This window comes from Micropterus dolomieu, linkage group LG14 (assembly GCF_021292245.1).
Source record: "Micropterus dolomieu isolate WLL.071019.BEF.003 ecotype Adirondacks linkage group LG14, ASM2129224v1, whole genome shotgun sequence".
Taxonomy (NCBI): Eukaryota; Metazoa; Chordata; class Actinopteri; order Centrarchiformes; family Centrarchidae; genus Micropterus; species Micropterus dolomieu.
Genome location: NC_060163.1, coordinates 7160792 through 7175376, shown reverse-complemented (window position 1 = coordinate 7175376; position 14585 = coordinate 7160792). Strand labels below are relative to the sequence as shown.

Genomic DNA, 14585 nt, shown 5'->3' with positions numbered 1-14585 from the left:
TAACTGGTGACCTGACAGGATGTGAAGCCCCAGTGGCCTAATGGATAAGGCACTGGCCTCCTAAGCCAGGGATTGTGGGTTCGAGTCCCATCTGGGGTGTGTGAGAGCAGAGTGGTGCATGCTGGGCCCATAACCCAGAGGTCGATGGACCGAAACCATCCTCTGCTAACAGCCTTTTACTGGCTCTTTGGTCTCTTCCACTGTTTTCTGACCCAGTGACATGTGTAAAGCCGCATCTTCCGTCACTTTGACTGGGTCAACAGCGCAATCAAAATGATAACTTTTCAGATTTTCAGCTGCAGTCTCTGCTGTCTAAAAACATTTGCTGCATTTTCTCCTTTCCTTCCGCAAGCCTTACCCCTTGACTCGATCGTGGACTGAAATGTAGCCCACTAATGTCTAGTGCCTAACGGTCGCAAAGAACATAAATGTGCAATAAACAAGGATATTAGATCATTGTTTAAAAAGCTACTGTCCTTATCTGCTTGTCCACACCCTGAAAACCTTAGCAAACCAGTGCAAAACATTTTGAAATTGAACTTACCCCAGGTGTGCAGTTGGGTGTGGCAATCAGGTGACAGGGAAGAAGGGGGAGGTCCGAGGCATGTTTTCTTTCTGTTCCTGTTCAAGTAGGATGAGGGGCCACTGTTATGTTATTCAAATGCACACATTGTACTTCCCGTAGTTTCTCCGTACTCTGAAGTGAAACTTGCTGTATGTCCACCTAACTGGTGACCTGACAGGATGTGAAGCCCCAGTGGCCTAATGGATAAGGCACTGGCCTCCTAAGCCAGGGATTGTGGGTTCGAGTCCCATCTGGGGTGTGTGAGAGCAGAGTGGTGCATGCTGGGCCCATAACCCAGAGGTCGATGGACCGAAACCATCCTCTGCTAACAGCCTTTTACTGGCTCTTTGGTCTCTTCCACTGTTTTCTGACCCAGTGACATGTGTAAAGCCGCATCTTCCGTCACTTTGACTGGGTCAACAGCGCAATCAAAATGATAACTTTTCAGATTTTCAGCTGCAGTCTCTGCTGTCTAAAAACATTTGCTGCATTTTCTCCTTTCCTTCCGCAAGCCTTACCCCTTGACTCGATCGTGGACTGAAATGTAGCCCACTAATGTCTAGTGCCTAACGGTCGCAAAGAACATAAATGTGCAATAAACAAGGATATTAGATCATTGTTTAAAAAGCTACTGTCCTTATCTGCTTGTCCACACCCTGAAAACCTTAGCAAACCAGTGCAAAACATTTTGAAATTGAACTTACCCCAGGTGTGCAGTTGGGTGTGGCAATCAGGTGACAGGGAAGAAGGGGGAGGTCCGAGGCATGTTTTCTTTCTGTTCCTGTTCAAGTAGGATGAGGGGCCACTGTTATGTTATTCAAATGCACACATTGTACTTCCCGTAGTTTCTCCGTACTCTGAAGTGAAACTTGCTGTATGTCCACCTAACTGGTGACCTGACAGGATGTGAAGCCCCAGTGGCCTAATGGATAAGGCACTGGCCTCCTAAGCCAGGGATTGTGGGTTCGAGTTCCATCTGGGGTGTGTGAGAGCAGAGTGGTGCATGCTGGGCCCATAACCCAGAGGTCGATGGACCGAAACCATCCTCTGCTAGTAGCCTTTTACTCGCAGCTCTTTGGTCTCTTCCACTGCTTTCTGTGACATGTGTAAAGCCGCATCTTCCGTCACTTTGACTGGGTCAACAGCGCAATCAAAATGATAACTTTTCAGATTTTTAGCTGCAGTCTCTGCTGTCTAAAAACATTTCCTGCATTTTCGGGGCATGTTTTCTCTCTGTTCCTGCTCAAGTAGGATGAGGGGCCACTGTTATGTTATTCAGTGTTTATGATATTCAGGCACTGGCCTCCTAAGCCAGGGATTGTGGGTCCGAGTCCCAATTGGGGCGCGTGAGATCAGAGTGGCACAGCGGAAGCATGCTGGGCCCATAACCCAAAGGTTGCTGGATTGAAACCATCCTCCGTTAACAGCAGTTATTTTGAGATTGAACTTGTCCACAATGTGCAGTTGGGTGTGGCAGTCAGGTGACAGGGAAAGGAGGGAAAGTCCAGCGGCATCTGGTGGAGAGCTAGAGGATGGCAGAAAGGGACAGGGAAATGCAGAAGACCGGGTATGAAACGGTGTGGTTATCGAGAAGGACTGAGGTGTAAAATGCCAGAGGTAAAGGTTCCACACTTAAAATGATATTTAATCATATGATGCGACCCACACAAAGTTGAACAACACTTTTTTTGTGAGCATGGAAAACCGTTACCATGAAAATAAAACAAAGGAAGGGGCACTTGCAGAGATGCACTAGAGTCCAAGTGAATTCTCAAGTGTCTGAGCTAGAATCCAAGTCAAGTCTCAAATCTTTGAGCTAGAGTCCAAGTCAAGTCTTAAATCTTTTGAGGATGAGTCTCAAGTTGAGTCTGAAGTCACTATTTGTGCGACTTAAGTACGTCTCGAGTCCAAGTCTTAACCTCTTTAAATTCATCTTTTGTAAAGCATCTTGAATAGCGACTGTTTTTGTTATGTCCTATACAAGGTTATTAGTTGAGATAATGTAATGTTTGTCCTGTAATCAACAGCAAATTATGTCAAATTCAGAGTGGGAAACAGTGTATTATACTATAAGAGGGCTTTGACTCTTAACAGAAATATTGGTTCTCTGCAGCTTTAATACCAAAGCATTAGTTTTGCTGCTGAAACAACACATATTAGTTTAAACCGTACTTTAACCGTACTTTACCGTCTATTTGTCTATTATTCTGTATAACTTAACCTTTTTGTGTGTTTGCAGTGGAAGCCCATTTTAAACACAAGCCTTGAAGACTGCAGGAAGCCTTAACTCAGCTGGACCGGTCCAGTCTCATTCAGATCAGAAATCCCAAAAGATGCTGAAGAGGAGAAGAAGAGAAAGAGACAAAGGGACTCAAGTCTGTCTTTGTGTAGAAAACGTGAACTCTAATGGGACTAAAGGCCTATCATGGGCAAAATTTTGGTAATCAGAGGCCAAACGGTAGATGATGTCATCACTATTGCGCCTACCAACTTTGTGCTATACATTATCATCCTTCCTTTCCTCAGCCATGTGGACCCTTTCCCTGCAACAATCTCCCCTCTCTCAGATTTTGTCTTGTGAATGGTTCATTCTACCTGTAATCTAATGTAATTATGTAATCTAGAGTCATTTCACTGGTTGCTTAACAAAGACAATGCATTGTTAATTTATTGAATGTACAGTTTTGACAACAGTGGCTTACTGTGTGTGTGGATTTGTGATGTTTTCATTGAGGACGCTGTGAGGTTAAACCTCTGGCACTGAAACCCTGTAAAACCTGAACCTACAAAGTGCTGTTAACAACAAATATGCATAAAAACACACAAACTCTCAGTGATCACCGTCGCTGTTAACGTAGCTGGAGGTGTCTCATCTGCATCCAGACAGGGTTCCTTTAAAACCTCAAACTGACAGCTGTTCTCCTGTTTATTTGTACTGTTGAACATACTGAACCATCGTAGACAGTTATTGCTGCTTTAAAGGATTGTAATGTGAGAGGATTGTAATTTACACTTACACTTCTACAGCTGTTTTATTTACGTTATGCAGCTTGATTTAAAGACAGATTGTTGTGTTGATCCCGAAATCACAGTGATAGTTTGTTTCATTAATAAAATCTTAACATTAATACAGATTAACCTGAAATCAAGTGGCAGTGTTTCATTTATCCACGGTGTTTAAGACATTACGGTATATATGTGTCTTTTTCAACTACATACTGTACAAATATGAGACTATTCAACTCAAGGTAGGTTGATTAAAGGATTATTCCTGTTTACAACTGTGGTCTTGTTTTCATACTTTTGCCCATCTTTCTTATTTGCAAGAATAATGTTATTATTTTTTTTATAATGTTTTAAAGTTTGTAAAGTATATATTGTGGACCAGTGTCACATAGCCGTTTAATAAACCAAATAATTCACAAAACACAAACTTCATTTTAACCAAAGCCCCCAGGTTAGCACTGTGTTTCTTGCCTCGGCAGACTTTGTTTTGGTGATGTCATACCCAGATCCCAGCAATTCATTTGGTGAACTAGAAAATACCCAAGTTGAAATAGACCAGAATTATCCTTCAAAGCAACTGCGTACATTCTTCTCTTTTTGAGCATGTGCACTTTAAAAGCAGTGCTATCATGAATGTGCAGTCCTGTGCATTTATCCAGCAGATGGGGCTCTCCTGTTACATTAAAAATGAGATCTGTAAGGTGGAATATTCATATGATGAAATGCTCATGAGAGGAAGGTAAAATTTTGTCATCCCAGATGAACTCCTTGAACCATAATGAAGAGATTAAAATCACCAGAATCACCTTTGAGATTTTTGTCATTGGACAGTAGTAAATGCAGACAGGTGAAAAATGAAAGGAATAGTTTGGCATTTTTGGGAAACACTTGGCTTTTTTGCCAAAGGTTATACAAGAAGTAGATACCACTCTCATTTTTTTGCAGAGTGATCTGCTGATTTTGCATCGCACTCTTATAACATTGTTGGACACTCGATGAACAATTTAAAAAAGGTGATAATAATTTCTGCAGCGGAACCAGAGATATCGTTTATTCCCCACAGTCTACTTCACTTTAAAAAACACTTACACTACCCACAATGCATCTCAACCATCAATATTTTGTTCAGAGATCCGGGTGTGTTATGCTACTAATGGCTATTGTACTTTACCCCCGAGCTTAAAGCCTCAAGCACAGATGACGAGCAAGCTACAGAGGTCTGGTAAGCTAAATTCTTCCCAACTTCTCATCACCAGATGTTTTTCATTTTCAAACTTGTAGTCTTCAGCCTCAACCTACACTGACTCAAGTGACATCACTTGGGGACATTTCTCAGATTTCATGCAGTTACCTCTGGTGCCACCAATGGCTTTATACAACTTCACTTCTGCAGTTGTACTCCCCACAATTTGTAAGATTTTGTAAGTGCAGAGTTTGTGTCAGGAGGTGATTAGCTTATTTTTTATTTTATTTTACCTTTATTTTACCAGGAAAGAAATCCACTGAGATTTTTAATCCCTTTTACAAGGATGTCCTGATTAGCTTAGCTTTGCATAAAGACTGCGAGCATGGGGTAAAGGTTACCCTGTTCTCAAACCACAACCAATAATTTCTACATTTCTGTTTGTTTACAGATTAAAGAAATTGAATTGAGACACAGTCAGCATGGGTGTTGTGTAGGTGTAATCATATACCCTCAAAGTCACTAGATCTCAACCAAATTGAACACCTTCCGGAGATTTTGGAGTAACGTGTTAAGACAGCGCTCTCCGTCACCATCATCAAAACTCTGAATGAGGGAATATGTTTTGGAGGAATGTTTTTCATCCACCGTCAAGTGTTCCAGAGACCTAATGAATCCATGTCAAGAAACACAGAAGCTGTTCTGCAGGCACATGGTGGCCCAACACCATACAAAGACACTTTTGATCTGATCTGTTGATTTTTCCTTTAATCTGTCGCCGATCTGTATGGAGTACGTCATTGCACAAGGTGCAGCATACCCGTATTTTCCTATTCGTAAAGGCCTTATACTGTTCACTCATTTTATAATACAGTAGATGGCGCTCATCAGTCTACTGTAAAAATCACCATGTGTAGAGTTGCACACTTACAGCAGGACAAAGTGTGAACTGGTCTGGTGGTGTAAATGTCACCTGATGATCTCGCCACTCTTACACAAACTTCCACCTACAAATGCTGGCTCCAGGGCCTTATGGAATTATGGGTAAATCAATGTTGCTTCTGTCTGGCAGTCTTGTTGTCGTTGGCAACTAGGTTGTCATGGTGAAGTGCTCAGACAGTGAGCCTCTGAGCTGCAGCGGGCAGGTTGTACCCACACAGGAAGTGTTTAAAAGCGGGTGGGACCTCTGCTCAGCAGCCACCGTGTTTGTCCTGAAGATAATATGGTCAGTAAGGTCCTGAAATGTGTAGCAAACATTTATTAATGGCAAAGCTGTTGCTTCAGCACATAGTAGTTTTAGGTTATTTTTACATTTCATTCTTGGGATTACATGAGAATACACCATGCTTTGAGTGTGGGACCTTTAGATCATTTTAAAAACACATTAAAGTCAAACTCTATTCATGTCAATAAGTCAAAGCCTTATTTTCTGTGTCATAAGTCAATGGAGCATGTCTTGTAGATATTTACAAAGCCCAGAAAACCTAATCCAGCTGTCCTGTCGATCCGGCCCTGCAGCCGACACTCCGTCCAGAGCTGGGACTGTGAAATGATCTAATCTCCTCGCAGGAAACCCAGCAGGAGCAGCTGTTGGGCTAGAAAGAAACTGGAAATGGAGCAGAGAGGAACAGGTCCGCAGTAAGAACAAGAGGTCCATCCAAGGGAGAAAATAGCCCTGTGATATCAGATTGTAATCTATTTTGTCAGCTAAGTGCCTTACCTTTGTTTTAACGTCCTGTAAGTCATATAATATTTGCAAGATGATAAAGTTTCATTTTGTGAGGACTCACATTTAGTAAATATCTCATTAGTAGTTAAACATTTTGGGTAATACACTTATTTGTATTCATGCCCAGAGTCAGAAAAGAAGATTGACACCACTCTTAAATCTAAATATGAAGCTTCATTAGCTAGCATAAGGACAGGAAACAGGGGAAACAGCTAATCTGGCTTGTCCAAAGATAAATTAACCTGCTTGACAGCACCTCTACAGCTAACTGATGAACACATTATATCTAGTTTGTTTAATCCGTACATAATGTAAAGCAAGTTTTGGTTTTACAGGGGGTTATGTTAAGACTCGGCCAGAGCAGGCAGCTGTTTTCAGTGAAAAAGCTCTAAAAACCAACACGACCTGCCTGACCTAAACAGCAGACAGACACAGTTAGCAACTAGCAAGTGCAGCATTTAGCAGCTATCAAGTTTCCTGTCTAACCCTCGGCAAAAAAGCGAATGAATGAATTCCCCAAAATGTCAAACTACTGCTTTAACAGTCTTTTTTATCAGGCTGATGGGTAACATTTTTGTCCCCTCAAGTTTAGAAGGTCTTATAATGTCATTGTTAGAGCTTGTTATGCAGAGTCTTTACTGATACCCTGCATAGGAGAAGACAGAGACACAATCTCTCTGTCGCTATGGTTCAAAACACACCATTTCATGCTGGCTAAAAATCCTTAAAGAATAATACTGAACCATCTCATAATTCTGCCCTATAAAAGAAAGACCTTCAGTTTTAATCAAAATGCAACAGACTCGACTTTGCACCCCATCCAGGTGAAGGTGAAGGTAAAGAAACCATTTTGATCAGCCAGATTGTGGAAAAACAGCCCAATAAATCTCAGACTCCCTGTTTGTATATGTTTACATGTTGTGTTATGTTTAATAGGTGCTACTCACATACCATCATTTCATTAGTGTGGAGTTTTAATGGAACATTTTAGCATCCAATACAGGTCATTTTTACTCAGAAAAAAAGGCCATACACTGAATATTTGTAAATCTTAAGATTTTATTTTTCATGAAAATGAACAAATGTAATATACTGCTGCAGAACATACGCCATTGAAGCTTTGGCCAACATCAGCAGTGTCCTTCAGAAATCCATACTGGTCAAAACCTTAACTCTGAAGTCATCAAATATCCAAACATTGTCTTATAAGTCACTGAAGTAGGCCACTGTCTGAGTGTGAGTAGTCATTAGGGTCACACTTTTGACTCTTCAAGGCCTGGTGAGTGTTGTGTAGATAGGCTGCTCCCAGCCAGAGGGAGGACTGTGCGGAGGTGGTGCCAAGGCCAAGCTGTTGATAAGCGGTGTGGCATAAGGTCTGCGAGAGGAGTGAAAGTACGGGTACTGATACAGACCGGCAGGGTACCCAGAGTAGGCGCTGTAGAAACTGGAGCTTTGAAGGTCAGTGTAGTCAGATTGGTTGATGGAGGATGAGGAGGAAGTGGATAAAGGGCAGACTCCTGAACCGAGGGAGGTGTGCTCAGGTTGTTGTGGTAGTTCAGGAGTGGAGGAGCTGCTGTAGTGACCTGGACTCAGCTGCTCAATTTTAATCTGAGGTCTTTGGATGGGGTCCTGGGCGTGCCCATGCCTGTCACAACTGGAAGAGGATGGTGGCATTCCAGGGGAAGTCCCACTTTTGGGTGTCCAAGTGGAAATGCTGTGGGAGTGAGAATGGATGCTGGGTAGGATGAAGGATCCAGAAGGGTTATTATGTCCGTGGCTGGTATCAGGTGGCGTCAGAACAGTGGAGCCGTGGCTGTTGGGAGGGAGGTACTGGTCAAACTCGTGGACGTCAAATACGTCTATGGCGCTGATGACATCAGTGCTGAGCTCTGAGATGTCCACGTTGCTGAAGTCAATGTTCTGGCGGCTGGCGGGAGGAGCAGAGCCGGTGCTGCTGTCTGCAGGGAGATGGCCCCCATGTTTGTTCCCCATGTGAAGTTCGGTTTTAGGGGTAGTGGGAGGCGTTGGAGGTCCATGAGACTGACCTGGAAACCAAAACCAAGGAAACACCAATCAATATTTCCATGTTGAACCAAAAATAGGTAAAAGAGGTACATTGCAATGCATGCTCTGAAGTGTATTAAATTTGAAGATCTGTAAAGAATCAGTCTTCTCACCTGTCCTGTCTGGATGATGGTGCCCTTCCCCTGGTTCTGTCTTGTACAAGCCCTGCTGATGCTGCTGCTGGACCAGTCTGGGTCTACAGTCCCCCTGTCCCGGTTTGGAGCTCTTACGTCTCCGAGGCTGGTACTTGTAGTCTGGGTAGTCTTTCTTGTGCTGCAGCCTCAGTCTCTCTGCCTCCTGAATGAAGGGACTTTTCTCTGTTTCAGAGAGAAGTCTGAGGAAGAGAGGAATGAGTTATTAGATTAGTGAATGTATTTTTAAAAACTAGCAGGTGCACTGGATATACAATATATTGATACACATTTTGCCATCTGTTATATGTTCAGAATTGGGGAAAAAATGTTAGTCTTCTTTAAAAATACCAGACAGGAGGTGACAAATTACAACCATTTTTATTACTTCATTGACTGACATTTTGTGCACTTGTACTGTTTGCAACTGTCACATTTTTTATGTCATAATCCCATTTAATGATATATAAATAGATCTTACAAATAGACTACTGTAACCTTTCATAGCCTGGCACCCACCAAACCCAAATTAGTCAGCACAGTAATCACAGTCGCTTGCTTGTAGTCATTGCAACATGTTTTGCTGTTGATCCTGCAAGGATGAACGGATGCGGCATCTCCCGCCACCAGCTTTTGCAAGGCGTGGCATCTCTTTCCTTTTCTCCAGCCATGGCCACACCAGCTGAAGGCATTGGTTTTCCACAGAAGTGCTTGGCTAGTGAGATATTCTGAATTAAATGGAAATTTGGGCCAGGGAAACTACTTGCACGCTTATAGCAGCAAGGTCAAAGCAGTTGAGGTTCCCTCATCAGTAACTTGTCTTTGGAACACTACTGGGACGGTCTCTTGACCGTTATCCGATTCAGAGCCAGTGGTACATCCATAAAGCCAAACAGGAAAACACAACATTAACTGCTATCACTTGCATCCAGCATACCTCGAATACTATATGTATAATATAACTTTTTAGAAACATTAGAAAGCATTACTTTTAACCATTTTTGACAACAGACATGTTAACACCAGAATATTGTTAAAACAAATAGTTTGAGGAATACCAGGGAGTTAAGTTCTTAATTTAATGAAATGAATAAATTAGACAGGGTGTTAATATAGTCCTGGGTTGCTAATGACATGAGGTATGCATTTCATATTTTCACTGTAAAAATAATGTTTTGGATTACGCTGTGGTGGAAGGTAACCAACATTTACTCCTGTACTTAAGTACACATTTGAGATACTAGATAGATGTAATGCGTCTTTTTACGTCTGCTCCACTAGAATTCAGAAGGATATTGTACTTTTTACTTCACTATCTGATAATTTACAGATTAAGACTTGGACTACACACAAAATATATAAGCTAATAAAATATGATAAACTGGTTATAGAACCACCCAACAAGCCAATAGTGTAAAGATGGTTAGAATTAGTCTCAGTTCACAACATTAAAGTGCTACTTACACAGTAATAACAATCCAATATAATACAGTACAGCACACCAGGGCTATTTTCTGTATTGTGAGTATAAGAAGGCCTACATGTTGCAAATAATACTCATATGCAATATTTTCGGTTTAAGATTTTATCTTGGAGTATTTCTATATTGCAGTACTGCTACTTTTACTTTGTAATGGTTCTGAATACTTCCTCCATCACTTGCTGCATTTTAAATTAAATTAAACTGCATTAGAAATTGACCAGCTTCTGTCAGGACAGATGATCATACTTCTCGAAGCTTTAGTCTTCAGAGGGGTACCAGGCAGCGTTGCCCACTCTCTCCCTCACTACTCACTATTTTTATAGAACCACTAGCAGCTGCTAACAGACAAAATAAAAATATTAAAGGAATTCAAACAGAAAATGTACACCACATGATAAGCCTTTATGCAGATGATGTGTTACTTTTCCTCCTAGACTTACAACTTCTCTTTCTGAGACAATCACATTTATACAGTAGATAAATTCTCATCCATCTCACACTACTCCTAACTGGAGTAAATTCATAGTTTTACCTGTAATGTGTGATTTCCAGTGTATATCTACCACACCGCTAAAGTCAGGGAATATTAAATATGTGGGTGTCAGTATTTCCTCCAGGATGTCAGACGTGACATGACTAAACAACACATCTCTACTTAAATCAATAGAGGATGACCTTGTGCGATGGACATCATTGCCCATATCACTCACAGAAAGAGTCTCCACCATAAAAATGATGGTCCTACCTAAAATCAATTACCTGTTACCCACCCGACCCTAACAATCTTTATGGAAAAATAACCCCCCACGAATCAATTTAAAAAGCAAAAGATTCTCAAGTCGAGTCTGCCAAATTTTTCTCATTACTTCCTGTCCAATAGACTACAATATATCTCAAAATGGATCAAAGCCACCTGGACCACTCATGGATGGATATATAAGAAACATTCTGTAAGGAAATTAAAATTTCCAATATGCCATTCATGAGTTCTAGCATCAAACATCATACCTGCTTTAAAAGTATTAACATAAGCACTTCCCTGGCAGCTTGGTGGGAATTTCTCAAAATATCTGGGTCTTCACCTATCCCATGCAGACTTACTCCAATCTGGAACAATCCTGACATCCTGCACTGTGGTATGACAAAGTGATAAGACATCTAGAGCATGTAATGCAGGGCAGTAACTTTATTCCATTCCAGGATCTAGTGTCACAAAATGGAATTAGCAATAATAGATTTCTTGAAAATCAACAGTTTAAATTCATAATTCAGGCACGATTTAAGGATAACACAATGGACTTAGATCTACCGCCAATGATAACAGACTTTCTTAAACTCTCGCCCTCAAAACTATTATCAAAGATAAACATGTTACTGTTGACAACAGATGGTTCAAGCTCTCTCCCATTCTTAAAGTGGGAGACAGATCTATACATTAGTCCAGACCAAAACGTCTGGACGCAGATATGTTTAAATACTTTTAGAATGACTAAAAATCCCAATCTACGACTCATACAGTTTAAAACTCTCCATAGAACACACTAGGGTCACTGGCTCTGCCTGCACTCGGGGGGGGGTGGCCTCCAGCTGGGTAGGCGACTGTCGGCCCTGGTTCTCCCGCGTTCTCGCTCCCTGGCAGTACGGCACGGCTCTCTGGCTTGGAGGGACTAGTTTGCGTCCCTGGTTTGCTTCATTGGCCTCAGATCCGTGGTCCCTCATTTGTCTGTCGTCCAATTGTCTGACCCCTCTGGAGACTGAAGTATAATGTTAGTTGTCGGGGATGTGCAGTGTGTGTGCAGGGCGGAGCTGTGCACCGGTTTGTTCTGGGCTTGTGCCTGGTGTTCTCAGCCCTTGCCGGGTGGGTAGGTTGGTGGTGGCATGCAGCTGAGCTAGTTGATTTTGCTTCGGCATTGCGCTGTCGACTGGTATTTGGATGGTCAATTTTTTGGCGTTTGTAGGTCAGATCGGGGTCTTCCACGTTGGGAGTTGATTTTTTCTCCCACCTCTACTAGCTACTGGGGTTCTTGCTTGCCTGTTGCTGGGGTCAGTGTGGTGCGGGGGTGGCGTCCCAGTCTCACTAACAACTACATTCTGTAATAGGCTTATGCACACACACTTAGACACATTCATCCACACGCACATACACATACAGACACATAGACACACACACAAATAAACTTAGGTTGGCCCTGGTTGTCACAGGTACAATTATTCTTTATGATTTTCATTAAGTTACTTAATTAATTGTTATTATTCCAGCTCTCATGGCTTGTTTATTTATTTTTGCTTGACTGTTTCTCCTTTTCATTTCTCCCTCAGTTGTTTTCTTATGTCAGCTGTTTATTGCTGCTGTTCGGCTGGTTGTCTCTTTGTTTGTTTGTTTGTTTTTACTCTGCCCCAAGCCCCCCTCCCCGTTCTTTTGCAGGTTTTGTTGCTTTCTGCAATTGGTGTTTTCCTCTGCTATTTCCTGTTGTCCCCACCCCCCCATCCCCGTTCTCTTGCAGGTGTCCTCTCTCTGTGCTGTCTGTTTGTGCAGCGTTTGTGGCCCCCATCCCAATTTCTGCCCCCCTGTCCGTCTGGTGACAACCAACACATATTTAAATAAATAATAAAACAGACAAAAGAGCATATTAATACTGTCTTGTTAAAGTAAAATCTGTCTGGCACAACATGGTATCCTGCTCTCCATACTCTATACCAGGCTGCTGGGAAGGACAGGTTTAAAAAACAAAACAAAATAGAGCACATAAGTTATATAAGAGGATATTTCTTTAACTTGCTAACATGCTAATTCTGCATACATTTTTCTATTATAAATATAAATATAAATATAAGCATACATATTTACTTGGATTTAAGCTTAATAACTTAAGCAGTACTGTTTAATTGCTGGTCAGCTGTCATTTTAGTAGAAGAGTTGTCACATTTTCTATAAAGATAAAATTCTCATTTTGGAATGAAATTCAGTGCGGAGAAGCAGGACTTTGGCTGGGAAACAAACTGTGGTTTTCTTCCAATTTAGTTGCATGCAATAATAGCTCATCATTTTTAAAAGTTGAGACTCTCTCCAATACCCACCGCCACAGTTTGCCCAGAGTCTTGCTGAGCTCAGCGTTGTGTAGATGAGGATACTGGTCAGCCAGCTTCTTCCGCGCTGCCTGCGCCCAAACCATGAACGCGTTCATCGGCCGTTTCACGTGAGGTTTGCTCTTCAGCCCTCTCTCCCCTTGAGAGGGCATCGGTACCAGCGACCAGTCGTAACCTTTCAGCACGTGAGACACCGCGTCTCGGATGCAGGCGGGGAAGCGATCATTCTCCACGCTGCTCTCCGGTTTGTGCGTAATCCCGGGCGGGCGAGCTGCGTCCTGTGCGTCGGACACTGCTGGAGAGGTCGGGGACTCTGAATCCGAACGATGCTGGGACATGGAGCTGTCGCTGCCCACTGGACTGCGCGGATGGTCCGTCAAGGACATGTTCTCTTCTGTCATTGTTGGCGGATAAAAAGTTTTTATATCGCCCGGATTCCCGAGGAACTCTCCAAGTGCGTAAAAGTGCACGACTGTGTGGGATATATATAATATGTTTCCCCTCGAAATGAAGTAAAATCCCCAAATTTCTTGCATTACATTTCTTTCCACACCCCTTCCACAGCCAGTCAAAGTGTGACAAGCCTCTATTTTGTTTTTAGCACTTTTAACTTTTAACTATTTGCATCTCTCCGTTCTCCACCCCTCGTGTCCCATTGGCTTAAACTGCAAAATTGCACCAGCAGAGTTCCTCCTTCTTTGGCAAAAAAATAAGAAGGATGAGGCAAAGAATTGTTAATCAGACAATATTACCTTTAGTAGGCTATTGAAAACCAAATTTGATGGTGTTTGTGTAGTAGGTCTATTCTACGCAATAAAAGTGAGATCTGCTGAATTTGATTTGTACTCAGTGACAGAAATGAAGTAGGCATAGGCCTATATTTTCCTTGAGTATGGCAATATTATGCTATTTTAGGAGATATGGGCATTGTCGACTTCAATAGGCTACATTTCAGTTCAAATTAGCCTATAGGCTACAAAAGATGCGCTCAAAATTTATCAGACATTGTTATACACTAAACTGCCGAAATTCACTTAAAATTAACAGCACCTTGGGCAAGTTATACATGAAAATACTGTTTGCTGAATGAGTGCACAATAATAATCCAATAGCATGATATAACTAATACTACCTGGCACAAGGGCCATTCTGAGTGTTTTTTAGTTATGATAGGCTACATAATCAAATACCTGTTCCATCATTGTCTACGTTTTTCCTTGTTATAATTAAATATATTTGATCCTTTATTCTGTATTTTATTTATTCAGTAATTATCTTCATTCTAAACAATATAATAATAATAATAATATCAATAACATTATTTATAAGAATGATCA

The 14585-nt window shown here is 41.7% G+C and overlaps 1 protein-coding gene and 3 non-coding genes across 4 annotated transcripts; 3 read left to right on the top strand and 1 right to left on the bottom strand.

Moving 5' to 3' along the window:
• The first annotated feature begins 26 nt into the window (after positions 1–26).
• trnar-ccu lies at positions 27–99 on the top strand. Its single transcript has one exon. It is a non-coding gene; the product is annotated as a tRNA-Arg (tRNA).
• A 652-nt stretch (positions 100–751) lies between these two features.
• Positions 752–824, top strand: trnar-ccu. The gene has a single exon. It is a non-coding gene; the product is annotated as a tRNA-Arg (tRNA).
• A 652-nt stretch (positions 825–1476) lies between these two features.
• trnar-ccu lies at positions 1477–1549 on the top strand. Its single transcript has one exon. It is a non-coding gene; the product is annotated as a tRNA-Arg (tRNA).
• Positions 1550–7533: 5984 nt separating this feature from the next.
• Positions 7534–13847, bottom strand: sox8a (SRY-box transcription factor 8a). The gene is made up of 3 exons (XM_046069245.1): positions 13240–13847; positions 8661–8881; positions 7534–8528 (listed from the first exon to the last, which is right to left on the bottom strand). Exons 1-3 carry the CDS (start codon positions 13782–13784, stop codon positions 7753–7755), a joined length of 1542 nt encoding a protein of 513 aa, XP_045925201.1. The 5' UTR covers positions 13785–13847; the 3' UTR covers positions 7534–7752.
• Positions 13848–14585: the final 738 nt, after the last annotated feature.

What these genes read in the sequence shown, in the direction of transcription:
- sox8a (XM_046069245.1), bottom strand. Translation starts at nt 13,784, where the DNA reads ATGCAAGAAATTTGGGGATTTTACTTCATTTCGAGGGGAAACATATTA. An exon ending in ACTCTGGGCAAACTGTGGCG is followed by an intron (nt 8,882 to 13,239) that starts GTGGGTATTGGA and finishes TCTCTTCCTCAG; the next exon opens with ACTTCTCTCTGAAACAGAGA. An exon ending in CCATCATCCAGACAGGACAG is followed by an intron (nt 8,529 to 8,660) that starts GTGAGAAGACTG and finishes TTTGGTTTCCAG; the next exon opens with GTCAGTCTCATGGACCTCCA.